The sequence below is a fragment of the Euprymna scolopes genome, chromosome 13 (assembly GCF_053919585.1).
Source record: "Euprymna scolopes isolate OS-2025 chromosome 13, ASM5391958v1, whole genome shotgun sequence".
NCBI classification, from domain to species: domain Eukaryota; kingdom Metazoa; phylum Mollusca; class Cephalopoda; order Sepiida; family Sepiolidae; genus Euprymna; species Euprymna scolopes.
Genome location: NC_136494.1, coordinates 42,857,355 through 42,874,545, shown reverse-complemented (window position 1 = coordinate 42,874,545; position 17,191 = coordinate 42,857,355). Strand labels below are relative to the sequence as shown.

Genomic DNA, 17,191 nt, shown 5'->3' with positions numbered 1-17,191 from the left:
TCCCAAGAATATCATTTTATATTATAATAGCAGGACTCGTTAACTGGCATTGTCCGGTGGAAGCATGTACCCCCCTCATAAAAAATTAAACTAAGGTTGTTGGTGGTCAATCCCCAACGACCTAATGTTAAGAACAGCTTTCGGAATAGACACTCCTTACCTCCTCATGTTAAGAACATCGTATGTAACAGACACATCCAACCTCGCCATGGTAAGAATGGCTTTCATAATAGACACCCCATTTATGAGGGAGGGATTGTCAAAGTATTTGCCCCAAGTTTAACTTTGATATGTTGTCAGCATACCCACCCACAAAGACTATGAACCCAAAAAGAAATTGGGGTGGGGATAGCAGTGTCCTGCGGAGAGAAGTAGACTTGATTGCTCGTAGGAAGGACGGTAGGATTTTATTATAACGAATAAATGTGTATGTAACGATGTTAAAAAGTTACATAAGACGGTGGATAATAGTTTAATAAATTTTTATGTGGCATTTGTTATTGCAAACCTACTGTAATTTGGTCCAGAGGGGAATTTCTGCAATCATTTTATTATATAGTAGATAGATAGTAGGTATTGAAAAAAATTATTTTTTCTTATATGTAGAAAAAAATTATTTTATCTTATTTATAGAAAAAGATCATTTTATATTGAAAAAAATACCCTTCACTCTTAATACACTTCAAGAAATTATCAGGTTGACAAAAAAGTTCTTGCAGTTTTTAACTTTTATTCATTCAGATGAATTCGGTTCAAATAAAAATTTATTGATCAAAATAAGCACCATCAAAATCAATATACTTTTGCCAACACAAAACAAGTGTATTTATGCCAGTAACATACAAATCTTGTGTTCTGATGGCGATAAAGTCGCTGAAGGCATTTTTGATATTGCTTAGGTTTTTGAAGCATTCCCACACAGAAAGTTATCGAGATGCTTGAAAAAGTGGTAGTCGATAGGTGAGAGGTCTGGAGAGTATAGCAGATGAGGCAGAGTTTCATAGCCCAATTCGTACAACTTCTGCAGGGTTGGTTTAGCAACATATAGTTGGGTATTATCGTGGAGGAGAATTAGGCTTTTTTGTCAAGAAATGCTAGGTGTTGTTGTTGAAGTTTCTGATACATTTCATCCATTTGTTGACAGTACTTCTCCGCTATAATGGTTTTGCCTGCATTAAAAAAACTATAATGGATGAGACCATTCGCAGATCACCAAATAGTCAGCATGACCTTCTTTTGGTGCAACTTTGGTTTCAAGAAGTGTCACGGAGCTTCATCAGCATCTAACTACTGAGCTGAGCATCGCTAGTTGTTATAAACACCCACTTTTAATCGCAAGTCACAACCCGGTTGAGAAACAGGCCATTCATATTGTGTAAAAGAAGAGAAGATGACACTTCATAACATTGTTTCTTTTAGTTGTGGTTCAATTCATGCGGCACCCATTCATCAAGTTTGTTTGTCTTTTTGATCTCTCTCAAGTGGTTGGAAATCGTCTTATATGTTACGTCTAATTCAGAAGCAAGTTCTCGAACAGTTGTGCATGGATTGGCTCTGACTAAGGCTATTAATTGATCATTGTCAATATCCGATAACTGACCACTACACTCATCATCATCGAGACTCTTGTTGCCATCACGAAATTTCTTAAACAACCATTGTGCTTTGCGTTCAATAGTGGTACCTGGGCCAAATGCTTCATTGATATCACAAACTGTTTCATCAGCTTTTTGGCCTACTTTGAATTGAAATAAAACTGTGAGAATTTGCTTTTTTCCCATCTTATAATCAGTGTTGTGAAAATAAGACATAGTTGTTTTAAAACAATTTTAAATTAAAAGATTAGATAGAACGAAAAGCGCTCTTTTGAATGATATATAAAGTAAAGGTATTATATCGAAAACCCATTTGAAAATGCATCATTTGAAATGAAAATTTAAAATCCAGCAAGAACTTTGTTCTCAACCTAATACAATTTTGTTTTAATCTATGATCTAACAATTCGATATTTAATCGATAGTAATCTGAAAAAATAAAAAATTGGAGTAAAATCCAGTTTTTATTATCATAAATCCTTTTAGATAAATATTTAATTTGATTAAATAAATTTATTATAAAAAAGAAACATTCAACTATTTAAAGATTTTGTTTTCTACAATCCATGTGTAAAACATTTTTGTGTTTAAAAAGTAGTTTACTACTTACTTAGCTTTGATTTTATGTATGCTATATCTTATTATAATTGCTAAACCATTTTGTTAGTATGTATAAATCTATTCATTGAAGAATCCATTTGTTATTTAATATTCATTTTCATACAAACAATATTTGATAAGTTTCCATCATTTTTATGGCAAAAAATTTGAGAATTAATGGAACATTTCAAATGATTGTGTTAACTTCTAATTCAATAAATCAGTCAAATTTTATTCACTGATAAAAGACGTATTTTACAAATTTAAACAGTTTGTAATATTATTATTTTACATTTTCAGCAACGCTAAAACCTTCTACGGAAACAGGTATGTCTACAATTATATGTACAAATGTATCACATTTTTTATTTGAAAATAACAATAGATGTAGATGCATTTTCTTTATTTTTTCAATGCCAAACACGGTTTTAATAAAAAATAATATGAATGTATTTATATTTTTGTTTCAGCTTCTCTTTGTATAAAACAAGATGGTCTTGCTGATTCTTCTTTGATAAGAAACTGGGATATTGATGTGTCTAGTAATGAAGAACATAAAGCTGCTATCCGACCAGGTGGACAAGGATGGACTCCAGAAGCTGGAGATAAGAAAAAGACAGTCAGCATCTTTGTTGGTGATGCGCTCATATATGGGGCCAACATGAGATTACTAAAGAGCAAGTGCGTTGGGAAATATGATGTCTATCTCAGTAATGGCAAAGGAAAACATGTGCAAAAACTTAAGGTAAATTATATACAAAAAACCGTAATATTTATAAAAGTTCTACATGATTTTTTTAAATTCTTTTATTTTAAAAAGAATACTATGGAATGTTATGCCCCCAAACATCTGTATTTTAATATATTTTTTAATACATATAATAGCACATGTTTTAAGGCGATACTGTTAGCTCCTGTGCCATCCGTAGATTTTGCCACTAGACAGGATATTAATGATCATTGCTTGATGTAACATAAACAAGTGAAATAATATTCTGTGATGTGTGTTTTACCAGTGGTCACTAAAATCATTGCTTGCTTAGAACTTCTTTGGGGAATTGTTACTCAGCAATTAGATTCCTCAACAAAGCCATCTCCCTAGTCTAGTTCTAACACTAATCTGGTAGCATGCCAGTATCTCTTAATATCTTCTCCATTTTAGCAGATTCACCTGCAACTATGGCACATACAAAAGCACTGTCACATGACTTTTCATCATGGCTGCTGACCTGCATTTTTTGTCACAGAGTTGACATAATGTCTGATTTGTCTTTGAGAAAAAAAATTTTGTCCAAAATATAAATCATTACTGTTTGGAAATATTCAAAAGGTTATAATCATTAAAAAAATCATTTTCCTTCTTCCAAATCCTTTTTTGACACCTGTGACGAGCTTATTTACATTGATATCAAGAGTCTTGGGATTGTCTTTTAATATATATATATATATATACATTACAGTGTATCTTGAGTGTACCCGGGTTTCATTGATCTGAGCATTCTGTATTTAGGATAAAATTTGGCAATTCAAAGCAGATTTACCTTTTGAGGCGAACAGGACATCATTTGCATACCAGGGGCATGGGGTAGTGCAGGTTTTTGGTGATAGCAGCAAGAAGACTGAACCTTGGTGTACACCAATCATGATAAGAAAGTCCTTAGACATTCCAGTGGCAGTTCACACCAGACTCTTTGATGAGTCATAGTGGTCTGACTCAGTGAAGTAGCTGTTGGATATGTCATGGTGTTGCAGCAGATGCCATATCACATCGTGTCCCATACAGTCAGAGATGTTTTCCAAGTTGAGGAAAGTATAATGCAGTTGTTTCAATACTTTTCCATCAAGAGCCATGCAGCATGGAAGGTATTTGTTGTGCCACACTTCTTAAGGAAATCCCATAGATTTTGCATAATTATGACAATCTCCCATACTTAGCGGTTAACAATTTGCTCAAAACTTTTCATTGTGTGCAAAAGAAATCAAATTGTTGCATTCAGCAGGAGTGCCTTTTTCTCTTAAAGATTGGTATTGTGACACTGCAATTCCAATCAAACAAGACCTTCTTTTTCTTCAGTCATATGATTTAACAGCTGCACCAACCATGAAGAAGAGTTCAAAAATCAGGAGTGTAACACCTCGGTCACAATTTTGTTAGGATCAGTTGCTTATCCTGGCCACATTGCAATAAGATATACATCATCCTGAAATGGGTTGGCAGTGGGAGTTGGCTCCTGGAGAAACTCCTTTGTAACTGTTTTCTCAAAATATTGACGTGTCAATGGCTAATGATATTGTTCAATCTGGCAAGAAATCTCTGGTAGCATAATAAGCAATAAAGATCTCATACACACACATACACATATTCTTATATAAATATAATTGTGTGTGTGTGTGTGTGTGTGTGTGTGTGTGTGTGTGTGTGTGTGTAGAGAAAAAAAAGAGAGAAAAAGTGTTTCTAGGGTTATTAGTATAAATGTTTACTTAAACAAACATTTTAGGCTACATATGTGCATACATGTTTTACTTAAAAACTAGTTTCTTACACTTTAAACAAGGCTGAAATATGTATGCATAATTGTAGCCAAAAATGTTTGTATACATAAAATTTTTTACTATATATATATATATATATATATATATATATATATATATATATATATATATATACTAGCAGTTCAGCCCAGCTTTGCTCGGGCACTATGAACTGTTCATAACTTTATCTGCATATGTATATATATTAAAAATTTGACTCGTGTCCAGGTAATCTACATCTGAAATTTCAAGTGTTTAGACCCAAAATTGACGGAGGAGTTTGGTAAAGTTCGCAAAGGTCAACTCTTTCAACTTACTTATTTTTTCTATTTTTAATGTCTGCTCGTTCGCGTTTCTTTTTGTTCGCTGAGCATTGCCCACCGAGAATCATGGAAAAACCGATTTAAAACTGCAGAAGTGCCAGAAGTTTGACAATGAGTACATGTTCTTTTTTTCTTTTTTTTTTTTTTGCATACTATCACCGGGCGACACTGGTTAATGGGTCCTGCTAGTATATTATTATCTTTCTTGCAGAACAATGGTCCCAGTGACATTGTAAGCTTCCCATTTGGTACAACAGCAGACACAGTAAAAATCCACTTTACTCCTGAGAACCATGGTTGCAAGATGTCTGTTTCTGTATCTATTGTTGGATGTTTTGAAGCATGTGAGTATATAGTTTTTGTTTCTGATTTTTTTTTTTTTTACATAGGCATCACCACTTATCAAGGCCAAGAGGCCACTCGAGGATTAGGGTTGTCTCACATATTTTGCTGCACTGAACGGAATTTTCTTACATTTGATTCATATTCATATTCAACTAACAAGGAGATTAACAATCTTATTTGCGTTAATTCTTAAATAAAAACTATTAAAATCCATTTACATTTTAGTCAAGTAAGATATTCGTGTAAATTGAGTTGAATAAAATTTTAAAAGTTCTTTTCAATTGTCTTTTTTTTAATTACATATTTTTCCTGACAAACATTTAGAATATTAATTTTGTAAACATTTAACATTTATTGTAATTAATTTTACCCTGAAAGTTCAATTCTTGCATGTGAGAATGCAGTAATAATCCTATAGATAAGCGCTGAAACAGAAATGGTGCAACCGGTTCCGTGAGAAGGAATACAACAATTGTATGTAATTTTAGAGTAATTTTACTTGGCAAGCAATAATGTTATATATATATATATATATATATATATATATATATATATAGATAGATAGATAGATAGATAGATAGATAGATATTGTGTATATTTAGGCAGCATGTTCTCATTCAAACAAATGTTATTGAAGAGCATGGAATTCTTCTGTTTTATCATCTTCCTTTTTATCTTCTCCAATTTCCGAATAGTTTTGTTTGTTTTTTTTTCAAAATTGTATAAGTTGGATCCATAGCGAGCGCTTTCGACAGAGATAACTCTATCATCCTCAGGCATAGAAAATTATGTTTTTCCTAATTATATATATACATATTTTTATCATGGTCACGTGGTGGTTTATTATGAATTAAGTGGGCGGACTTTTTCCCCCTTTTTTTATATTATATTATATATAGAGTATATTAATTTATTGTATATTTACATATTTACATAATCTGCTATCCTAAGCATTTTAAAATATTTCGACTATATTCGTAATTGATATTATATTATATTATATTTTTTTGTTTTAATATTCAATGCTTTGAGTATTTTTAGTCTAATAACATTTTTCTCGCCTTGCAAAACCTTAGTGTTTTCTACCATGATTTTTCGGAATTCCGAATGATGGCAGCCATGTTTTCCCAAATGCTGCGATATCGAACCTAGGATATTGAATCCTAGAAAATTTAAGAAAGTGAAAAAAGTTCTGTCAATGATTTAAAAACTCAAGTAAATAAACTTATCACAGCGAATAATGCTGTAATAGACAATCTAAAACTCCCTCTAATAATTGGAGATTATAAACCTGGATATTTATATGTCAACGTAAAAACCCATAAACCTAATTTTCCACTTCGTCCCATAATCTCACAGGTGACAACCTAAATATAAAACTTATCTAAAAAAATTAATGAACTCATCACACCGTATTTACCGTGCCAATACAACATAAAATCCATAAAAGAACTCATGCAGATTCTTCAAGCTATTAAAATCGTTCGATATCGCAACATTTGGGAAAACATGGCTGCCATCATTCGGAATTCCGAAAAATCATGGTAGAAAGCACTAAGGTTTTGCAAGGCGAGAAAAATGTTAATAGACTAAAAATACTCGAAGCGTTGTATATTAAAACAAAACAAAAAACGCAGATTATTTACGAATATAGTCGAAATATTTTAAAATGCTTTGTGTAGCAGATTTAAAATTTTAAATATGTAATATGTAAATATACAATAAATTAATATACTCTATATATAATATAATATAAAAAAAAAATTTTAATAGGAAAAAAAAACCGTCCAACCACCTAATTCATAATAAGCCACCACGTGACCATGATAAAAATATGTATATATATAATTAGGAAAAACATAATTTCTACAACACGCCTAAGGATAATAGAGGTATATCTGTCGAAAACGCTCGTTATGGATCCAACTTATACAATTTTGAAAAAAAAAACAGAAAGAAAACTATTCGGATATTGGAAAAGATGAAAAGGAAGATAATAAAACAAGAATTCCATGCTCTTCAATAACATTTGTTTGAATACATATATATATATATATATATATATATATATATATATATATATATATATATATATATATATATATATATATATGTATATATATATATATATATATACATGTATATATGTATATATATATATATATATATATATATATATGTATATATACATATATATATATATATATATATATATATATATATATATATATATATATATATATATATATATATATATAACAAAAAACAGTGATTGTACAGAAAGGAGGTTATGTAATGTTATGCTTGTAAATATGTGCCGTGTGAGAACTTATCTAGTCAAGAATGTTTAAGTAACCACTTGCATGTTGACTTCTCTTGATTCTCATTCCTTTTATGTGGAAGTAAAGGCTTTTCTGCATGCAGTGTCTTCATGGGCTTCTGTCACAGGCCAGTTACAACCAAGGTTCGAATCCGGGAATAAGTGATGGGTAAATCTGAACTGCCTGTCTAGAGATTTATCAAGATGTAATCAATCTTGTTCCTAGATGGTCGGTACCTGGCAAGTTGAAGAAAGAATGGATTGGCTCTCAGTGACTATAAAAGAGAGCTTTTGTCACTGAGGGATCAGCTGTTGTCTTGCTGGGTTAAGAGGAAAGTTAAAAGCAGCAGAAGAGGCCTAAACTCAGCTTTCAAGAGTTTTTAGAGTGACTCACATGAGTCCTAAGAGAGTTACCTTAAAGGAATAAGCCAGCCAATCAGTGACTTTATTGTCATCTTCTGTTATTTTATGCATAGCGAGAAGTAAATTTTGATTTCCGATTTGAAATCAATATAAGCGATTTAATGTTCATTTTTACTATGTATTAGGTTAATCATGCATCTCCACTTTTATATTTTTGTAATAATAGATTGATCTGAACATTATAATTTTCTATACATACGTTTCTTTTATTTATAGCCACAACAACACCTGCAACAGGTAAGTAAAGATTTCCGTGCTAAAAATTCAATTTACTTATAATATGCCTATCTTTTAAAGTCAGTTTTTTGTTTTGTATTTTTTAAATTGTTATATCTTCATTAGCTCTACTTCTTTATAAAGGTATGAACAAGATAATCTTTTCTTGATGAACTAAACATAAGAGGCTCATCATTGGTTAATTTGGGTTTAGATGATACACACCGTGTCACTCACTTAGATTGCAAGCTTTCCTTGGAGAGTTTACCCAGAAAGGAAGTGCAAGTTCAGGATAGGACATTATCACAAATGCCATCTCTGTATGCTGTCGTTATATTAAGTGCACTTAGAATTGCCTTCATCAGCTAGCTTTAATAGTGTTGTCGTTGAGGTCATAAAGCTTTTTCCATAAGTAGATATAGTTCTAATGAAGTGGTTTTGACGTTTTCCTTCATTTAGATGAGCTGAAACCAGTTACTCAACAAAGTACTTTATTAAGCTGGACATTGCTTAACTTATGTTATATAGTCATAATCACTGTGATTATTAAAATAATAATATTATTAAAACAATGTATACCATACTTTTTATAGTAATGATGATAAAACAATGGTACTAATCAACTACTAATAATAAATATGATAATGATGATGAGTAATTGAATCGTTTCATTTATTTTATCTCATATCAACCTTTTCCAGATTATTTAATGCTAAAACATTATGAATCATCATCATCATCATCATCATCATCATCATCATCATCATCATCATCGGTTTAATGTCTGTCTTACATTTTGATGTTTGGTGAATGGCTTTTAGAAATTGTTTTCCAAATTTATCTCAAGGCAAATTTCTTTGGAAATCATTTCATTAACTGAAGCAAAATTTTTATAGATCAGATGTCTTTACTGATGTTTAAAAAATAACATTTTTGTTTGTTTTCTTTTAAAATCGGTGGCACTAATAAAACAATGTGCTTGTTCAAAGTGCAAATTCAATTTTTACTGATGATTTTTTTTAAGTCAGTGACGTTAATTAAACACTGATTTTATTAATTTTTTTTGTTTTTCATTGTATCCAATTATTTGAATACAAGTTGCTATTTTAATCATGGTTGACTTTATATGGTATTGGAGTATGATTTAGCACAGTAGATTTGAGAGTATTCGAAATTGACAGAGACAATTACATAATAGGTGTTAATATTATGTTGGTGCAAAAATAATGTCGTTTTTTACATTAAACTTCAAAAGATCATAATTCCTTTCATAATAAACTTTATTAATCGAAATAAAAACCATTAAAATCGACACATTTTTGTCAACAAGAAGCAATTTTATTTATCCCATTAGCATAGAAATCCAGAGTTATGGAAGCGATGAAGTCATTGAAGGCCGATTCGGCATCATCTTGACTTTTGAAGCATTTTTCACACAGGAAGTTGTCGAAATGCTTGAAAAAGTGATAATCGGTGGGCGAGAGGTCCGGTGAATATGGCGGATGAAGCAGAGTCTCATAGTCCAATTCGTTCAGCTTCAGTCAGTTGAGCTATATGCAGGTGAGTGTTGTCATGGACGGAAATTGATCCCTTCATATTGACTAATTTCGGGCACATACATCGGAGCTTCAGGTGCATTTTGTTAATTTGTCGGCAGTACTTCTCCGCCATAATCATTTAGCCTGGTTTCAAGAAGCTGTGATGAATGAGACCAGCTGCAGACTACCAAACAAGTCATCATAACCTTTTTTTTAATGTAATTTCGGCTTCGGGAAGTGTTGTGGAGCTTCTCTGGCATCCAACCACTGTGCTGAATGTTGTCGGTTATTGTAGAGAATCCACTTCTCATCACATGTCATGATCCGCTCAAGAAATGGGTCATTTTTTTGTTGCTTAGAAGCCACCTCAAAACAACGATTTTTTGTTTATTGTTCAATTCATACTGTACCCATTTATCCAACTTTTTTGACTTCTCTATTTGCTTTAAATGGCCAACGACTGTTGAGTGGATGACCTAGAGTTCAACAGCAACTTCTTGTGTGGTTTTTCGAGGATCGGCTTAAATTAAGGCTTTCAAATGTTTATTATCAACTGCAGTCGGCTGGCCATAACCATCTTCATATTTGAGGCTTTTGTCTGCATTGCAAGATTTCTTGAAGCACCATTGTGCAACATGTTCGTTAGTGGTTCCTCAAGCAAATGCATCATTGATATCACGAGCTGTTTCAGCAGCTTTTCAGCCTAGTTTGAACTGGAATAAAAAAGTCGTGCGAATTTGAATTTTGTCCATGCTGTCGAAAAGCCTGCAAAAATGAATGAAGAGATTGAGAACGGTTATGAATAACACGATTCAATAGAGCAAATAACGCGCTTCAAAATGATATATAACATGGCTATATATACCAATGAATGAATTCAGAAATCATATATAAAAGTAACATATATGAGAAAACGATATTGTTTTCGCACCAACCTAATATATAAACCAAACATTATATAAAAGTACTCTTTTTAAATATGAATGATATTAATAATGTCCCAAATTATCTTATTTATTTTTAAAAGAACTTAGTTCAGCATTATTTTTAGCATTAAGTATGAATTATTTGAATATTTCTATCCATCACAATGCATTGACTGGCCTGAAATATTTTAAATACATAAAGATTAGTCGAGTTTGCTATTCAATTGCCATGAAATAATTTCTGAGTTTTAGTTTTTATTAATTTTAGTCTGGAATTTTGGGTTCTTTTATTTTTATTGTTTTTCTTCAGACTTTTTTTGCCATTAACAGTATTTCAACTACATTTCGACTATGTGTCCTCCGTCTTTTACATATTTGGTGTTCATTTACAATGATTTTTTTTTTTCATTTTTACATATGATTTTTGTTGATTATTAGTTTTAGTTGATGTAACTTATAAGTTATCAGATGTAAATGCATAAGGTACATGCATAATCAACAACAATCATATTTAAGCAAAAATAGTTAACAAATAATGCACCTGAAAAAACTATAGTGAGTACATTGGTCAAAACGTAGTAGCAATATATGATGACGACAATGATTTGTGACAAAAGTAATTTAGTTGTTGTTTGACAAATACTGGAACAATAAGCTAAACTAGAGTGTAAAGAAAGTACACAAGACAGTGGTCAATTTATGTATTGGAAATGAGGGTACATCATAAAGCAGTCAAATGTATATATAAATATATATATATATATATATATATATATATATAAATATATATATATAAGTAAAAGAAATGAAAACAAACCAGAAATGTCAGAGATAACAGGTGAAATGAAAACAAAAGCTGAATGAATTCCAGAATTACAAAAAACTGATATAAATATTCACCAGAAACGTCTTCGCAAAACTATTTGGGCTTGTTATATAATTCAAAATCAACTGATTGTGGAAATCAGTCCCTCTAATGTCTGAACTGGATGGGTCCTTGAATGGATCTGATTCAACTAAAAGCTAATTCAAAAAGAAAAGTTTTCTTAGTGTCTTATGAGGATGAAAACAGCATATAAATAAAAGAAGGACAAAAGAAATCTTTTCGAGTTCAAAAGTATTTGGATCGGGTTATCACAAAAATAATGCATAGTAATTGGCTGAAGGAAATTGTCTTGCTCAATCGTATGGGGTTACATTCGAATACAGGGAGGTTATTATTTAAATGATAGGCAAGGGGAAATAATCTATTTAAGGAGCAAAAGATAGTAACGCTTTTTTAATAAGTCCAAAGAAAACATTGTAAATAAGAACTATTTAATTATATTAAATATGAATTTTATGGAAAATTTCTGAATAGTTCATAGTAAAGAAATTTTTATACGTTAATGCATTTTTTAATAGAATTGTTGCATTAAATAACGTAAGTATAATGAGTATTTCTTTTCTTTTATTAGCTTCTTGGTGTGTAAAACAAGATGGCTTGGCTGATTCGGCTTTAATAAGAAACTGGGATATTCAAGTATCTAGTAATGAAGAACATAAAGCTGGTATCCGACCTGGTGGAAATGGATGGACACCTGAAGCTGGGGATAAGAAAAAGACAGTTAGTCTTTTTGTTGGTGATGCTCTCATCTATGGGGCCTCTGTTAAACTGCCAAAAAGTAAATGTGTTCAAACATTTGATGTTATTCTTAGTGGAATCGATGGAGAGATAGAAAGATTCAAGGTAGGTTTTGTAAATTAGTTCAAATTTGATTGAAACAAAAGAAATAACTGTTGATCCTCTTATTCAATTTTCAACTTTTCTGATAATTTTTTTTTATATTGGTTGATGTTTATTCCAATAAATCTTAGTGTTTCTTTTTGGATTTCTGCATGTGTACCATCCTTAATTTTGTCTTCATGGCTGATATCTTCATGAATTAATTGATTACTATAAATGTTGTAAATTATTTAAACTATCAATTTATTAACTCAATTCAACTAACTCGTGGGTTTATTACATATATATACTCCTAAGTTCATTCAGTTTTCCATGTGGCTATGAGACAAGACATTTCACATAGACACCTGTAGATATTTTCACATTTTCATAATTCCGTTTTCTTAATCTATCACATGATTGATTCAAACTATAATTGCTTAATATTTCTATTTTCTTTACTCGCTAATGATATCTGAGAAGATCCTGCTTTAATATATTCATATTAAATGAATCATTATGTTGCCTTGTATCAATATTACTTCATTATCTTACTATAGTATATACAAGATAACCAAAAATGTCTTTTCTATTTTTAAAAGAAAAAATAGAAAATGCTTCACAGTATGTGTACCTTATATTTAATCTTCAAAGTAATCACCATTGTCATCCAGCATATTCTGCCAACATGTCTACAGCTGTTCAATTCCCTTACAGTATAACTCAGGGGTTTTCTATGTAAAAAAATCTATGATGATTGAGTGCAAGTCTACTTCATTAGTGAAGGATTCCCCATGAAGATGATTATCTAGCGAGTGGAAGAGGTGGTAATCAAATGGCACAAAGTCAGATGAATAAGTTGGATAGCACAAAGTCTGCCACCCAAGTTGCTTCGTGGTATCCCTGACCACTTGTGCGACATGTGGCCTGGCATTGTCATGAAGGAAACCCTTTTACGATTCATCTCTTTCTGGCTCTTTCTGGCACAATACCTGTTGCACATATTTCAATTGCTGCAAGTATAGATATCCAGCGACCGTTTGACCCATTGGTTACAGTTCATATTAAACCATTTGACGATCTGTCCACCTGACACAAAGCATAATCTTGCATGGGTGCATAAGCAGTCTTGCAGTGTGGAAGATAACATCCTAAGAAGACAATCAATGTCTGGAATGTTTGGGAGTTTTGTACAGAACCCACTTTCAATCACTAGTAATCATTCAATTGAATAAGGATGCGGTATAGTTGTGAGAAAGTAAACAATCTCAAATGAAGTCTTTCATCCTTTCCTGTCTGGCATATAACTGATGGCCGGGCACGGTATGCAAGTTTTTTTTATTATGTCTAACTTTCCTACTTCCGGCTGTCTGAATTTTAAAACAATTGCTGCACGCATTTTACATATATTTTAACTTCATTCAATAGCTAATAAAAAAAAAATGGACAAAACTTTTTAGTTACCTAATATAACCTACATTATTATATATTAAATTTAATTATTCTTTTCAGAAAAATGGTCCAAATGATATTGTGATAATTCCATTTGGTACATCAGCAGATACAATTAAAATTCAATTTAGATCAGGAAATTGTCGAATGCATATAACTGTATCTGTTATTGGATGTTTCCAATCTGCATGTAAGTGTTTATATATATAAAAAAAAATATTATGAAACAAATTTTTATATAGATTATTTAACTATGAATGTATTGCCTATTTAATTTTAGTATGAATAAATGATTTTGATTAAAACTTCAATGTTCTACTATTCTAAAAATGTAGCAAATTTTTTAATGGTAAATCTGTGGATATCTTACTCTTGTAAAAATACAAACAAAATTGATAATGGATTGAATTTTTTTTAAATGTCGCTACAGAAATGTACTAGGGGTAGATATTGTTAATTACATTGTATCTTCTGTTCAAAAGAACATGCCAACCTTTTCATCATTATCTCGAATGTTGTAAAAAAAAAAATATCAAAATCTTTCTATATAAAAATTCATGTATATGTGTGTGATTTTTGTGAATGTTATAGAAAGAAACGTTAGAGAATATATATATATATATATATATATATATATATTTAATTATATTTTTACTATAATAATTAAATACCTACAGACACTAGTGTTTCATCCTTTCGGGATTCTTCAGTGCAGGGTGTCACAATTACTACCAGTCGAACGATTCGAACCCCGCGACACGAGACATCTCTGGCTCGATTAGCGGAGACCGTATCCATTCGGCTACCATTAATCGTGTGAAATAGCGTTGAATTTTAAACATTTTAAATTTAAATGTTCATTACGTCAGACAGACAGTGATCAAGTCGTTATACGACGATCTACGCATAAGAGCTAAATTGACCGACTTTTATTCAACAGAAAGTGCTCAACTATAAGAAACGTATTTCTTAAAGGGGCTGTCATAATTATTTTTTTACTATAATAATTAAATACCTACAGACACTAGTGTTTCATCCTTTCGGGATTCTTCAGTGCAGGGTGTCACAATTACTACCAGTCGAACGATTCGAACCCCGCGACACGAGACATCTCTGGCTCGATTAGCGGAGACCGTATCCATTCGGCTACCATTAATCGTGTGAAATAGCGTTGAATTTTAAACATTTTAAATTTAAATGTTCATTACGTCAGACAGACAGTGATCAAGTCGTTATACGACGATCCACGCATAAGAGCTAAATTGACCGACTTTTATTCAACAGAAAGTGCTCAACTATAAGAAACGTATTTCTTAAAGGGGCTGTCATAATTATTTTTTTACTATAATAATTAAATACCTACAGACACTAGTGTTTCATCCTTTCGGGATTCTTCAGTGCAGGGTGTCACAATTACTACCAGTCGAACGATTCGAACCCCGCGACACGAGACATCTCTGGCTCGATTAGCGGAGACCGTATCCATTCGGCTACCATTAATCGTGTGAAATAGCGTTGAATTTTAAACATTTTAAATTTAAATGTTCATTACGTCAGACAGACAGTGATCAAGTCGTTATACGACGATCCACGCATAAGAGCTAAATTGACCGACTTTTATTCAACAGAAAGTGCTCAACTATAAGAAACGTATTTCTTAAAGGGGCTGTCATAATTATTTTTTTACTATAATAATTAAATACCTACAGACACTAGTGTTTCATCCTTTCGGGATTCTTCAGTGCAGGGTGTCACAATTACTACCAGTCGAACGATTCGAACCCCGCGACACGAGACATCTCTGGCTCGATTAGCGGAGACCGTATCCATTCGGCTACCATTAATCGTGTGAAATAGCGTTGAATTTTAAACATTTTAAATTTAAATGTTCATTACGTCAGACAGACAGTGATATATATATATATATATATATATATATATATATATATATATATATATATATATATATATAGCTAAATGTAAAAGGAGAAGAGAAAGTTCAATTTCACAAAAGGAGACTTATCCGGATAATGCCAAGCTCAACAATTATATATATATATATATATATATATATATATATATATAATTTAAAAGTGTATTGTTATATAAAATTTATCTGAAAAGACAATGGATATCTTCCCAAATCTCTAAATGTACCCAATAAGGGGTTATGAAAGCATACGTCCTTTAATACTTCAAATATATCCTATTTTTATGGAATTTAAATCCTACATATTTAAAAATAAAATAAAAATCTTTCTTGAAATATGTCCCATCAATAAAAGGGGCAACAAATTATCAAAGGGCAGGTAACTCCCGCATCACTAAGGTAGTGAAAGTAAGCAATAATAAAAAAAACAGCAATTAAAAAATGTTAATATCGCTAAAAATATAACAACAACAGATCTTACACACACTGTTTCATTTTGGTTATAGTTAAGCAGACGCTCTAGAGTTAAATGTCAAGAAGAATTGACTTTTTTATTTTTTTACTAGTCTTTTATATATGTAAGGCTGTTTGTTGTATGTTAGTGGCATTGTTTGCTAGTCAGCAACAATATAAGCTACTGTCCAATCATGTTAACAGACTGGTTCTCATAGGATCACCGAAGTTAAATGATGTTGGGCCTGATTAGTACCTGATAAGTTGTTAGATTATGCTGGGGTGATACCGGGTTACCTTGCTGATAGTCGATTTTCCTAAAGCAACTATTATTATTAAAAGTTAAAATGTTAGATAAAGAACATGATTGTTTGTTGGTATAAAGAAACACAAATATGTTAAAGGCTTTGGAATGTGTGAGTAGAACAATAGAACAAAAGAGCAAGAATGCAACCTTAGGAATAAAAAATAATAGATTGAAAACGTGATTCAAAGTTACATGTTAAAAGATGTTAGTTGAATTATATCATCCCAAGCAAATACTAGAGATATATACAGAATTAGTCAATGGTTAATCAGACAGAAATTTAGTGAGAGATGGGAGACAGAGAGAGAGAGTTGAAGCATTGGAGACAAGGCCTCAGGGCCCTGTATGGCAGAGGAGTAAGATTTAATATGTGTACAGTCTTCCAATGGGAAAGCATTTGGAATAAAAATGCTTGAAATTATAACTGGCGACTCCTGGCCATTCCTTTGGAAGGAATCTTCTTTGCAGTTGTTTGCAGATTGTCAATGGAGACCCGAATGAATGAAGGCAATGTTTTCTTGTTTGA

General features: G+C 31.6%; 1 protein-coding gene across 1 annotated transcript in view; it reads left to right on the top strand.

Moving 5' to 3' along the window:
* The first annotated feature begins 12,250 nt into the window (after window positions 1-12,250).
* LOC145292232 (uncharacterized) overlaps window positions 12,251-17,191 on the top strand; it is a 351,246-nt gene continuing 346,305 nt past the window's right edge. Inside the window, exons 1-2 of the mRNA XM_080138555.1 lie at window positions 12,251-12,547; window positions 14,036-14,165. Of these exons, the coding sequence (XP_079994681.1) occupies window positions 12,251-12,547; window positions 14,036-14,165 (427 nt within the window). The remainder of the gene's footprint in view (window positions 12,548-14,035; window positions 14,166-17,191) is intronic.